At 47.6% G+C, this 14,234-nt stretch overlaps 1 protein-coding gene across 1 annotated transcript; it reads left to right on the top strand.

Annotated features, from left to right (window-relative positions):
- Positions 1–4,713: 4,713 nt before the first annotated feature.
- Positions 4,714–14,205, top strand: SMIM35 (small integral membrane protein 35). Its single transcript, XM_074356849.1, has 6 exons — positions 4,714–4,752; positions 5,206–5,353; positions 5,544–5,660; positions 6,665–6,698; positions 7,414–7,559; positions 8,231–14,205. The coding sequence occupies exons 1-5, from the start codon at positions 4,714–4,716 to the stop codon at positions 7,511–7,513; spliced, it is 438 nt and encodes a 145-aa protein (XP_074212950.1). The 3' UTR covers positions 7,514–7,559; positions 8,231–14,205.
- The last annotated feature ends 29 nt before the right edge of the window (positions 14,206–14,234 follow it).

The raw sequence follows: 14,234 nt of genomic DNA, 5'->3' as shown, positions 1-14,234 counted from the left end.
TTTCTTTCAGTTCTGTTCATTTTTTCCTTCTTGTATTTTAAAGTTGTATAATGAAGATGCATACACATTTAGGATTGCTATGTGCTTTTGATGAATCAGCCCTTTATCATTATAAAATGTCCTTCTTTATTCTTGTTAGTATTTTCTGTTCTGAAACTACTTTGATATAAATTTAGCCACTTCAGCTTTCTTGTGATTAGTTTTTGCATGATATATTTTTATTTATCCTTTTACTTTTAACTTATATATGACTGTGATAAGTTAAAGATTCATATTTTAAGGCTTAGAACAACCAATAAAAATAAAGTGGTGTGACAAATAATATAAAATTAAATGACTTGATGGAAAAATTCAACAAATAATTAGAAATTATAAAAATAATTAAAACACTGAAAATGAAAAATACAATAACTGAAATTAAGAATACAAAGGATGATTTAATAGCAAATTAGACACAGCTTAAGAGAATTAGTCAAGTAGGAAATAGATCAGAAAAAATATTCAAGACTGAAGCCCAAATGAAAAAAGTATGAAAAATGCAAAAACAACTTCATTGTTAGCGTTAAATTTTTAAACTGAATATTTAATAGCATTCACAATAATCTCATATGTTCTATTATACAGAATGAGCTTCCAAAAGCTTTACTGTGACTTCATAAATTAAATGAAAACATTGAGCCACTATTGAAATTAATTTAACTTACTCTTCTTGTAAAGAATGTCAGCCATCATTCTAAAATCAGTATCTATCTTAAACAGTAAAAAGACAAAGATCTCATCCTATATATTTGAAAACTAAAAAGACACTGCCAAAGAATTCATGGATTAAAGAGAAAATAACATTTGAAATTACAAAATATTTAAATCAGACACAGGTATATATAAAAATATTATATATGAAACCTTACAGAATGAAGCTAAAGTGATACTTAGGAATAAATTTAGGGCATTAAATACATATATTATAATGCATTATACTGGAAGATCTAACCAACACAATAAGATAAGACAAGTAAATTTAAAGAGATAAGAATAGGAAAGTAAGAGACCAAATTGCCCTCATTTGCAGATAATATGATAGTCTACCTATCTAGACAGGAAAACTATTAGAATAAAAGAGTTTAGTAACACTGCTAGACATAAGATTAATATACACAAAACAAGTTCCCACTCACAGTAGCAACACTATAAAATTCCTAAGAATAAATCCAATAAGAGGTATGTAAAACCTTTAAGAAGGAAACATATAATAGCCTATGAAACATATGATAGCCTATAAAAGATGACACAAATAAATGAAAATATATGTCATACTTATAAATGTGAAGTCACAATATCGGTTTTACCCAAATGAACTTATAAATCCACAGCAATCCAAATCAAAATTCTAATAGGAGTTTTCACTGTTCTTGAAAAGCTGATTCTAAGATTCAGAGAGAGACTAAGAAGTGTTTATTAGTGATCAAGATTATTATGAGGCCATAGTAATTAAGGTAATGTAGAAGTGGCATGGTGATAGACATTTAACCGACAGAGACAAGAGTTCAGGAAAAGAAACATACATTTTTGTAAAACTTGATGTATGCAAGTAGATGAAGATGTATGTAGCAATGAAGATCACTGGGGAAAAGTACGGAAAATTAATTTTCCATTTAAAAGCTAGATCATCACCTTATAATGTATAGAAAAATGAATTCTGGTTAGATTCATGTCCTATGAAAGACAAAATTTGAAAACTTTTAGAAGAAAATGAAAGAGTATATCTTGGAGTAGAGATGGATTTCTTAAATAAGATTTTTAAAACCATGAATATGGATTACTTGAACTAAAATAAAAGTCAAAATTCTGCTCAAAAAAAGACACCATAAACAAAAGTAAGAGACAAGCCACAGAGAAAGTTTTCAGGGGTTCCCTCTGCAGATTCTGGAAATCTCTCTATGTAGACTTTCCTCTCTAGTGTTTGGTCCCATAAATTCAAGCTGCGTTCGTCTCCCAGATGCCACGTTCTTTCCCCTCAACCTGGAGTGCTAGGCTCTCTTTGGGTCTCACCTCCCTGTACTGTAAGTTGGAAACTCACTCCAGGCAATAAACTCGGCAGTCGTGGAGCATTTCATTTCCTTCTTTCAGACATCACCGTCTTGTACTGCCTCTCTCCATTATTTCACATATTTGTCTGGTTTTCTAGATGTTTAAGGCAGAGTATATCTGGCCTTCTTTATTCCATGGTGGCTGGAAGTGGAAGTAATCCTACTGTCATTTTTATAAAGTTTGAAAACATGCAAAATTATATATATATATATATACACACACACTATTATTTCATTTCATTATACATATATTGAATTATTGGGAGAAATGAAATAATAGTACAAAAACCATGCACAAGGATGCTAAACACCAAATTAGGGAGAAAAGTTACTCAGAGGAAGAGGTAGGAGAGGACTACTCTGAAATTGAGATGATTAATAAGCAAGAATGGCAAAATTTTAGAATTCTTTGACAACTAGTCATAGGCACATGCATGTTCATCATGTTATTCTATATGCTTCCGTGTGCATGAAATATTTTATAATAAAAATTTAAAGATATACAAAAGGGGGAATGAGTAAAGAATATTAGTTAAAGGGGCATCCTGGAATGATAAAGAGGTAAAACAGGTAGTAGTTAATGTGTCTATAAGCCACCTAAGTCAGAAGGCACTGTTGGCGATGGGGACAAAATGGTAGCAAACAGAGATAGCACATCTCCTTCCTTCACCAGCTGGGTCTCTGGAAGGCTGTGATTTCCCTGCTGGTGCTTTCCTGAGGGTACTTTCTACTCCTGGACAGTCTTCTTCGATGAAACCCTTTAAAACTCCAGCTTCCACAAACAGCACAATACTCCTACCATGATTTGTTGGGTCATCTGTTTACCCACCCCTAGCTCCTGGAGGCTTGAGCTCTTGGGTCACTGTGCTGCTTTCTTATCCACATAGATGGTCTCTCTCTGACTTTGCCTCTCAGTTTCTTGCATTGCTTCCCTCCAATGATCATGTCTTGCTTGGATCTTTGCAGTAGCCTCCTGGCTGGTCTCCCATCTTCATCCCCCGCTGCCCCATCTATTCTTAACACAGTAGCCAGCGGAGTGGTCCTTTGAAAACAATGGATCATGTCACTTCACTGCTCCTGGTCTTGCTCAGAGGAAAAACCAAACTCCCCTCATTGCCTTCAAAGCACGCATTTCTGGCTCCTTCCACCCCACCTCCTGCTGCTCTCCCTCACCCCCTGCCCCTGCTCATCACTCAGGCCTCCCTGATATTCCTGGAAGCTGCTTGGCAGTCTCCTGCCCCAGTTCTATCTGCTGCATCCTCTGCCTAACACTTTTTACCTGGCTATCTACCTGGCTTGTTCTTTCTCTCACCTATGGCTTTCCTCTCAACTGTCACATTCTACAGGAGGCTTTTCCTGACCACTTAAAACTATACTCTCATCCCCACAGAGCTTTCTATCTCTTCCTCTGCTTTATCTCTTTCTCCCTAGCATGTATTGCCTTTCAATATACTATATAACTTCTTTCCTTTTTTTTTCAATTGTCTCCCTCCACTGGAATATATTCTTCATGAAGGCAAAGATTTTTATGTTTTGTTTATTGCCATGATACAAGTGCCAAGAACAAGTGCCTGGCACAGAGAAGACGCCATTAGCAGCTTTGGGGATCCCTATTTCCTCCTTCAATTGAGGACTTAAGGGGTGGGGGCCAGGTGCACAGTCCCTGACGCTGTCTGCTCACACTGACACTCACAGCAGCGGGGTCACTTGGCCTGGGCTTTGAATATCAGCCGAACACGGTGCTGCCAAGGTGTCTCTGGATCCCAGCTGCATGACTCCGTCGGGTCTGCAGGGCTTCTCTGTGACTTCCCCACCTCTCTTGGGGGCAGAAATCATTTGGTTGCCCCCACGCATGAGAGGGCACAGCAACGCTTCAAGGCTGCCTGAGGCTCCATCTGCCCAGATGTTCCAATCTGACTCTCCTTACTGGGCTCTTGCTGTCTTTCTGGGGCTCAGTCCAGCTCTCAGGTCCCACAGCTTTTTCTGGGAATTCTGTTGACTCCCTGGGGCTCCACTTTGGATCAGGGAACAAGGACTTTCTCTCTGGGGCTCAATGACATCTTTCCAATATTTTCCAGTGCTTCTCTCCCCACCCCACCCGCCCCATCTCTCTTGCCTAGTTTTCTTCCTTCCCTTCCCCCAGGCTGGAGATTTTTCTCTAATACAGTGAGAAGCGCAATCTTGCTTCTGCTCACCTCTTGCCTATGCTGTGAGTCCTCTCCTTTCTCTAAGGGCCCAGGCTTTTGAAATCTACGAGTAGGGGGAGAGAGCCTTTCTCTCTGCATTTGGCTGTCATATTCTCTCTGAGACCAACCTGGCTGCTTTAATGGGAAGAAGGGTCAGGGCCATGCAAGAGAGAAATCTTGGGTGGGGGAATTGTGAAATACTTAAGAATACAATTGCACCATTTGCTGATAATAATGACAACAATAGTAATGATATAATTAACATTTATTGAGCAATTAGTGTATGACAGGTCCTCTCCCAAGTGCTCTGTAGATGGCATCACCATTAACCACTACAACACCTCTATGTGTATTTATTGTTATTCTTATTCTCCATAAGACCAAATTGAAGTCTAGCAACGGAAAGGGATTTACTCAGGTCCCAGATTTTGCAAATGGGCATGGGCTTCAGACTCAAGCCTGCTGTGCCAAAGCTGTGTGTAACACTGCCCTGCCTGGCCTCTCGGCAACGCCTCTGGAGCCTTGGAACTCCAGGGCCATGGAGATGGGGAATCAGTTTTATTATTTCTCACTCCTGGCTCCTTATCCAGCAGGAGCGGGGCTGCCTCTCCTCTTCCTTCCCTGCCCTGGCAGAGGTGGGTCCTTTCCTGCTCCCATGATCAGCCTCTTCCTGAAACCTGATTTCCCTCTCGACTTCTGCTTCAGCAAGTTTCCAGCTTCTCTCTTTCTCTTTCTTGGTTGCACAAACAAAACATAAATTTAGCTAAGAGCTCACACCACAAAAAGGGAAGAAGTGGTAAGTATAAGTAGCAAACAGAGCCCAAGGGTTAGCACTCTGTCACCACTTATGTGGGCTCGGAGGGGAGAGAACCGAGGCTCTGCGTGTCTCTGCTCCTGGGACCTTCCAGGCTGCCCTTCTTGCTTGATGCGAGGAGAGACCTCCTGGGCTCCTCCCCAAACAGCAGTGCCTTTTTCAACAAGTAGAATGCCTGTGGCTTCAGGCGGGCCTCCCAGCTCCAAACTATCTCTATTGTCAGAGGACTGTTACTTTGGATAAACAAGCTGCCTCTAAAAAATCAGGTATCAGACATTCACATCTTAGTCCAGCTCAGCTGGACTCGCTAGCTCAGATCCAGATACTCAGGGGACAGTCATCTTGATGGCAGTGGGGAGGGAGGAGAGGATATGTGAAACATGGCGCAGGTCAGTTGGCATACGGGGCTGTGAGAGGGTTCTGGGCAGCCAGCCAAGGAGGTGTGTCTCTCTGCAGGTGACGACTCCATTAGCACCCTAGGCCTGATCCTCTGCGTGGGGCTGTCGCTGCTGCTCGTGTCCATCCTGGGCTACAGCCTGGCCAAGTGGTACCAGCGCGGGTACTGCTGGGAGGGTGAGTGAGCACTGGACCCTGTCGCCCCAGCTCTGCCCAGCCCTCCTCTCCTGTAGCATTTGGCCAGGCCAGGCGGGGCTGCAAACTCTTCAGCATGGTGTCGTGTAAAAATATTTCCTGTGGTGGCTGCAGTGGTTGAAGACTTGAGTGGGTGGCTGAGCACTTGAGGTGTTGGGGGTGGGGTACTTGGGCCTCTATTGAGGGAGTAGGGGTTCTTCCCACCCCAGCCAGCAGCCAGCTTTCTCTCCCCTCAGAGCTCACAAGAGTCCATCCCCAAGGCCTGTGTGGGCCTTGAGGCCAAGGGCAATGGGCCAGACAGGCCAAGCTGCAGGTGTCCCCTTCTCTGGCTCCTTCTGCCTCTCTTGCTCTGCCTGTGGGTCTTGGGGCCCTCCCCTAAGCTTGCTGATGCTTCAGCCCCTCTGGGCATCTCCTGGAACTTGCTGCGGTGCTCCCGCCTCTGATCTGTATATGCACTTCCCATAGGACCCGGGTGAGCAGGAGTGCCAAGAGGTCGAGAACATCTCCCGGGTCTGCCACAAACTTCAGCACCTTCCACGGACGTTTGTTGAGCTCCTACTGTGTGCCAATGCACTTTTGCCTAATACGATTTTTTTTTAAGTTCCATATAAAGGTGGAATACTTAGTCTCTATTTTTTTTTTTTAATAAATGAGGGTGTGAGGCTAAAGTCACAGGGTTGGAAAGTGGTAGAGTCAGAATTGAAGCCTCCTTCCCAGGGGAATCAGTGCCCTTGATGGAGGTATCCCCAGTGGCAGGACCTATTCTCCCAAAAGCTGGTGTTTCCATCTGGGAAGATGGGCTGCCCTCATGGGTGGGGGTAGGAAGCAGACACTGAATGAGACTGGGACCCTCCCACAGTATCCTGAGGCCCAGCCCAGCCACCCCATGCCTCCTAGACAGGGATGAGGGAGAAACCGGTGTTCCCAGAAGAGTGATGGGTAGCCCTCCCTGGAGGTACTAACCCCTTTTCCAATTATCTTCCTAGGGCCTAATTTTGTCTTCAACTTGTACCAAGTCCGGTGAGTAGATTCATGGTACATCTGGGTGGGATGGTGGTGGTGGGTTTGATATGCCTGAGAAGAAAATCAAAGATGGAGCCAAAACGTACTGCTTCCCTTCCCTGTCTCCTCCCTGTGCCCCTAAGCAAACAAGAGAAAAGAAAGGAGCCAGGGTCCATTTAGAAAGTTCCATGAATGAAAACTTGACCATGAACAGGATCATGTAAGGTCCTGATGACAGTGATTGTCTTAACATTCACCCCCCCATGAGGGCACCATCCGTCCATCAATTCATTTATGGATTCACCCATCATTTATTCAGTAAGGATCTATTGTGGTAGGTATTGTGGTTTTAGTTTCTGAGGATACAGAGATACTGAACATAGCCTCTGTCTTTATGCATTTCACTGTCTGTGGTGGACACATGCTTGACTACAAATAATATAATCTCAGGCATAATATGGTGTCAAAAGAGAGGAGCACGTGAAAACAATCGGGATTCACAGAGTGGGAGTCAGAAAGTCCGCTCGCAGTAGGTCATCTCATCTGCTCTCTGCCACAGGGCAGGCCTGCTCCTCGCCCGATCTCAGAGATGGGGTAACTCTGATTCTGGAAGATAAGTCAGTGAGTCAGTGAATCATGGGAAGTTCTTCCCAGGCTCTGGTCTAGGGAGTTGGGCTCCCAGGGAGAGGCCAAGTTCCCAGCCCCAGTAACCTGATTGGAGCATCCTTCTCAGGAACCTGAAGGAGTTAGAGATGGGTCCACCCTTCACCATCAGTGGCCACATCAGCAGTCCAGACGGCGGCTACATGAAGTTCTCCAACAGGCTTGTCTGATGAGGGGAGTGTCAGCGTTCTGCAGTCCCGGAGAAGTGAGTGGAAGGTTGGTGAGTTCCTGAGTGAGTCTGATGTTCCAGTGTGGTCCTCAGATAGTCCACGCACCCAAGGCCAGCACCAGGGACTGCTTGGAATCCAGAGAGGATTCAGTTCATCCCCCGCCTTCTGGGGAGTGGGTGCGGTAGGAGATGGTCTCTGGTCATGCTGTCCCCCCACCTCCTGCCAGCACCGGTCACTCCTTTGCCACCTGTCCACCTGATCCATGTCCTGTCTTTCTTTCCTGGGGAAGTTCTATTTCTAATCAGATGGAAGCTTCTCGAGTAGGGCTTTCTATCTCAATCCTTTGCTCTGAGATGAAAGTTCCAAAAGGGAACCCTCTTCAAGGAGCATCACTGTAGCACTTCTTTCTGAACTTTCTGAGCCCTGGAGCTGTCCCTGCTTCTGGGTGGCTGACCCTTTGGTCACACCCTTCCACGTCTGCCTTCAAGCCCACCCCATCTCTGCATCACAGTTGCTTTCTCCCATCTAAACATCTCCTCCCTCCAGCAGTCCCTCACGGACCCTCTGTTTCTCTCTCGTCTCCTCCTCACTGGAGCCCACACTCAGCTTCCCCACGTGTTTCTCCCTCTGTCGTGCTCCTCCGCCCAGACGTGATGGTTTAGAGGAATCCTTCCCAAGATGTGTCTCTTTGTCACTGTCCCTTTTCTTTTTCTTTAGGAGGAGGCTCCTGGCTGAGCACCTGCCTCTCCTGGGCTCCCCTGGGCTGCCTTTGCCCCCTGGGTCTTCAGGGCCTGGCCTGGCCCATCTCGTGGACATGAGGAATCTTCTCCAGGCACACCACCAGGCTGAGGCCTGAGAGTCCCGCAGGGAGTCAGGCCTCTGGGGACAGTGTCTGGGGAAGTCATGGTGTCTTTCTCACAGAAACAGAGAGGTGGACATTCCCAAGAGAGGTAGGGCTGGTTTCCCAGAGGCCCCTGAGCCTGTGGGAGGAGTTCCAGGTGCCCTGGAGAGCAGAGTCCTCCCAGCTCGGCGGGTGTGGGTGGGGCCTGGAGGCTCCAGAGGGCAGCACTACGTGGAGCATCCCCTGTCACTTCCCCTGCAGAGCCGACACCAGGGCCAGAAACCTGTCATACCCTCAGGAGGCCAAGCCATGTGGCAGGGACGTGATTCCAGGAGCTTTTTAATTTTCCTCCCAGAACCAACTTCCCCTAAGAGCTGAAGGCTGAGCTGGGGCCTGTACTCTGCCCTGCTCCGCTCTGCACGTGTTTCTGGCACTTTCAACAGCACCCCCCCCCCCCGCCCCCACACCCCTCATGCCCTCTCATACACCTGGCCTCCATCTGGCTCTGTTTTCTCTGCTGCTGACCAGCCTCTGTGCCTCCTAAACAATTTTGAGAGCAGTGCTGAGAACAGTCCAGAAATACGTTCTTGTTTTTAGGTTCCTGGGATGGGATGGGCATGGTAGGGAGAACTCTGGCTCCAGATGTTCTCCATTTCCTGTGCAAGGCCTGCCCTGGGATGTGGAAGGTGGACCAGAAATGGCAGGAGTGGGGAACAGGAACCCAAATTAGGCTTAAAACACACACACACACACACACACACACACACACAGCTAATGTACACGGGAAATCAAGAACCAAGAATAGCCTGGTGGACAGCAAACAGTTTGCTCATGAGTCATCACTTCTTCCTCCCATCTGTGCCCTGCTGGACCTGAGGTGGAGCCCACGTGGGGATGTTAGCCTAAGTGCTCAGGGCGGAGTTGTTCAATCCAGAGACAGACACTGAGTTCCTGGGGCAGCTGTGGATGGAGCAGGGTCTGAGAGGGGTCCTGCCAATGCCGACACCTGCAGTTACAACTACCAGCTGCCAGTCTCCCCACTCATGTCCCAGCAAGAAAGCCAATGAGATGCAGAGGCCCAGGACAATGGCAGGCGAGGAGGCCAAAGGCCATATGATTTGTCTTCCTATCCTCTCTTGACAGAGGCCTGGTGTCTTTCTTGCTCTGGGTTCTAGCAGATTGCAGAGAAAAAAAGGAAGGAGAGAGAGGACTTACCAGATCCTATCCCCTCACTTCCTGCCACGGTCTGGGGGCCATTCTCCTAGTGTAGCCAGGCTCCTACTTAATAAACCCAGTCTCTGGATTTGGAGGTCTTCAACTGGGCCCCATCTCTTCTACTCCTGAGTAGGTGGAGGTGGGGAATAGCCTCAGTGACTCTGGATCCCTCCCTTCCTTGAAGGCCTATTAGGGGTCAGGGAGATGGGCTGACTTTGGTGGCCTTCTTCCTTGAACTTCAGTTCTGAGGGCTGAGTTCCATTTCTTGGCCCAGGGGTTGTCCAGTCTCAATAAAACCTCAACCATGCCCTGCTCAGCGTGGAGCCTGGGTCTGCCCCTGCAAGTGTTCAGAACTCAGTGCCCTTGGGGAAACCGAAAGGATGGAGCGCAGGGCCCAGGTGGTCTTGGCCCTAGGTTTGGTGGTATCAGGTAAGGAGACAGGGACAGATGCGGAGGGCCGGGAGAATGGAGGGTATTTCCTATCCTTGGGAGCGGAACTGAGACTGAGCCACTTCCTCTTTTAGGGTCCTCTGACGTGTTCCCGGTCCTCTTTGCCTCCCCCTCGCTTTCCTGACTTCCGTAGTCTGGCTAGCACAGCTTTCTTTCCTCTGGGGCCCCAGGCCCCACCCTAGGATTATCCATATTTTTGTTGGAGGCAGATTCCAACTCATTCAGAAATGATTAGGGAGCAGGTGCCTAGAAATCTGGCTCTAGGTCTGGTTGTTCTGGGCACTGGCCGGGCACCCAGACTCACGGCCGTGCCAGAGCCTCCTGCAACCTTGTGACATGGAGATGATTATTGGCCCCCTTTTACTTATGGAGAGACTGAGGCTTACAGAGGTAGGCTGTACAGCCAGCCACTGACTGCACTGGAGCCCGAGTAGAGCCTGAGGCCGCACAGATGCAGCCTGACCTCAGGGCTTGGTAGGAGGAGGGCTGAACACCGTAGATGAAGGTCTGGTCTTGACCTGTCCTGCCATGCTGTGTGGCCGCGGGCTATCACGTCCCCACCCTGGGCTTTCGTTTCAGCATCTAGAAATTCAGGGATTGTACTGCTTCTCCAAGTCTCCTCTCTTTTTCTTGCGGGAAAAAAGAGGGTCTTATTATTACTATCTTTAATCTCTGTACTCTCTGTCTTTCCCATAGGACTTGGCACATAGTAGGCATTCAATAAACAAAAGATGTAAGTACCAAGTGTAGTTATAACGCTCTAACTCAGGAGGTGGCAACTGAAAGGTGACCTTTTAGTTCCTTTAGACCCTGATGCTTGAGGATCGTAAATATTACTCAGTCTGTCTTTGACCTTGGATAAGTTCGACCAGCATCCCAGACTGGACCACTCCCAACCAAGCTGTTCTTTAGCAGGAAGACAAAACACTAATGCTTGCTGGACACATATCAGTGCAGAGCAGGGATTTCATACGCACTGTCTCACTGCATACTCCCAGCTTCCAGGTGAGGGAACAGAGGCTCAAGTTCTAGTGAAATGATTTGCTTAGGCCAGGCCAGAATTTATTTTCCTTATAATCCTCTGTTACTTTTAGCCTCTACCCAGGCTAGCAGCTTCCCAAGCTCCCGGTCCCCAAGGAAGCAGGCCCCTCCCTCTGGTCTCTAATCTCTTTTCTGGGTCCCCTGGTGTGGTGAGAAGGGCTTCTGTCCTCAGCTCTGAACTTCTCACTGACCCATTCCTTATTCTTTCTATTATTTTTTATATCCCCTATATGGCCTCCAAATCACCGAATTCTGCCTGTTCTTTGTGCTCGCTCAATTTTCACATCCCCAAAGTTCTTTAAGACCTGGAGATCTTCTTGTCCTCTGCTTTTTAATACAAAATACTCTCTGGCTCCCATAACTTATGATCATTCCCTTGTATTCATTCATGAAGCTTCTATAATGTGCTAGGAACTGTGCTAAGCACTGTGGGGGAACCCAGTCTCTCTTGAGATTAACCTCACTCCCTCCTATTTGATGAATACTTCTTGTAGGCAAAAATCAGGTCTTAACACCTTTTCTGAGTTCTCCATGGTGACTTGTACGGCTCTGGCTGCAGCCAGGAACTTCTCAGGAAATTATATTGGAGGCTTCTTCGGTCTCTTTGGGGGCATCTTGGGTCTTGCTTCATCCCTGGTCCAATCCCAGGTGCTCTGAAAACCAAAGCTTTGGATTTTCTCTTCCCGTCCTGCATCATGTCCCACCCTTTAATCATCAGCAGATACAAATCTGGAGAAAGTGCAGACACAGTGACTTTTCCTATTGAAGGGACAACCTAAGGGATGGCCAAGCCCACGAAGAGGCTGCGCAGGTGAGGAGGGGGCTCTGCCCTCCTGCAGCTTCCTTTTCCGTCGTCATGACCTTGCTCCTGCCAGCAGCCACAGAGGGGCCAACATCTACGATACCCCTCTCTCTGGCTTGGGGTTCTTAGAACCTCGAAGTGGGAGCTCATGGGAGTATCATTACTGTATTTTAAAAAACTGCTTAGTGATCAAAAACCATCTAGAAGCCGTGATATTTAAGCAGATCTGGTACAAAACAGGAAGCCAGTGGCCTGGTGAATTCTCACACTTGGGGACCAGAAGTGAAAATGTTCTGTCCCCACCCCCCACCCCCCAAGCAGCAGCAGGCCAGCAAAACAGCCGGTGGGGCAGCGCTGGAGGTCTCAGTAGACTCCGTCTCCGGGATGTTTCCTCCAGACCCACGGGGGTTGTCTCCTCCTCCCCAAAACCTCGGATGAGGCTTCTCATACACGGGCAGGGAGCCGTGGGGAGGGAGGGGGCTGGACAATGTCAGAACCCTGTCTTCTGTTCTAGTCCCAGGAGCTGGTGGGCCCCAGGGGCCTTGTTTGTATAAGGCTGACGTTGGACTTGAGGACACTGAGGGTCCTTCCAGCTGCAAGGCTATTTCAGAGTGTGGGTGACTTCAGTTCCACAGTACTGGGGGAGGGCGCAGGGGACGAGGTAGGCGGAGAAGCTCTGAGTGGGCTGTGTGTGTGTGTGTGTGTGTGTGTGTGTGTGTGTGTGTGTGTGTGTGTGTATACAGCAGAGGTAAGCCAAGGAGGAGCAGATTGTGTCTTGTTGCCTGCTGTATTCCCAGAGGGCCTGCCCAGGGCAGGTTCTCAATGAATGTTTGCTGAAGGGGTGAACGGCTGCATGTTCAATGTTTTCACGGTCCTTCGCCTTGCCTCCTGACCACATCCCCTTGCTCTAGGCTTCCTGTTTAGTCTGTAGCCCTGAGTCTCTCCAGCACCTAAGAGCTACAGGGTGAGAACAGCAGGGAAGGGAATAATCATGATATGCCAGGACGAAGCCAAGAAGATGACAAGCCTGAAAGGAAAATCAAGTTTATGTACAGCCTGCTTTATTTTTGTCTCAGTCTAATGTCTCCCAAGGATCCATTCAGCCTCAGGCTACCGTTACCATCACTGCCGTCTCCTGTTTGGATATTATACTTCTTCTATTTCTTGCACATGCTTTTCCTTGTGAGGAAATCCATTTTTCATGCATTCATTTATTCATCAAAAATGTACTGAGTCCTTATGCTCTATATTAGCCATTGGTTGGGTGTGAAGGACACAGAGATAAAACAAGAGTGTCTGCCCTCCAAGAGCTCACAGTGACAAGAGGACTGGATGTCTTACAGTCAGTGACAGCAGTATGCCCAGTGCATTACTGAGACAAGTCAGATTGAACACTACTCTCTCCATTTGGCAGATGAGAAGACTGAGGCCTGGAGGTGACATGGTAAGATTGAGCTGGTTGAGGATAGAACCCAGGGCTCTTGAGTTCCATTCCACTCCTGAGCATTCTTTCCACTCCCTGGGTCTGTTGGCCCTGCCCGTTTGCCCTTGGGGCATCTCCAGACCAACCACCTTGCTTTAGAAGCCTGTCCATGGACTTGTCCATTCAGCCTGATGGACTGATAGACACCTCCTCCATGTGAGTGTCTCGCTTTCTTCAACTCTGTTGCATCATGCCGCATAGCCCTTGTTCTACTAATTGTGTGGTCTCTTTGTCCCAGGTTTGAATTGCGGGCTCAGATCTTACACTATCTCAAGTTTCGGGAGAGTCTCCTAACCTCATTTAGCATAATTTAATAAATCATGTATTTTACTGCAACAAATGTGCATTGAACACTCTAGCTGGGTCAAACGCCCCTCCTACAACCTCCGAGCACGTCTCCGTCACAGCACATTCAGCTGATGCCTCTTCTCTTACATCCTCTCAGCTCCACCTCTGATTCCACCCAGTTCTGAGCAGGCTCCAACTCCCTCTGTGCTGACAAGTCTCTTCTCCAGTGTCCACTGCCCATCATTTGCTTTCTGCCCTGGCTCCTTCTGTTCAGGGGTAGTCCATGGACCCTCATGCACCGGCAGCCCCAAAGTGCACAGCAGTCAGCATCTCTGGGGGAAGCTTCAACCAGTGGGGTTCAGGAGCAGATGGATCAGGGCTTCTCCTGTCAATGATCAGGGGACAGTTGGAAGAGGTCTCTATATGCTCCAAGGAACATTCCAGTGGGATCAAGGTCCAGCATCTCCCAGCATGACCAGCTTGAGAACATATTCTTGTTTTGGCTTTTCCTTCTCTTGGTCCCTCACTCTTGTTCCCTGTGATCACCTTCCAAATAAACCACCCACCCACAAGTCCTTGAATCAGGCTCTGCTTCTGGATG

The sequence above is a fragment of the Camelus bactrianus genome, chromosome 33, assembly GCF_048773025.1.
Source record: "Camelus bactrianus isolate YW-2024 breed Bactrian camel chromosome 33, ASM4877302v1, whole genome shotgun sequence".
NCBI classification, from domain to species: domain Eukaryota; kingdom Metazoa; phylum Chordata; class Mammalia; order Artiodactyla; family Camelidae; genus Camelus; species Camelus bactrianus.
Note: the sequence above shows the minus strand (reverse complement) of the source record. Positions and strands in the feature narration are given on the sequence as shown.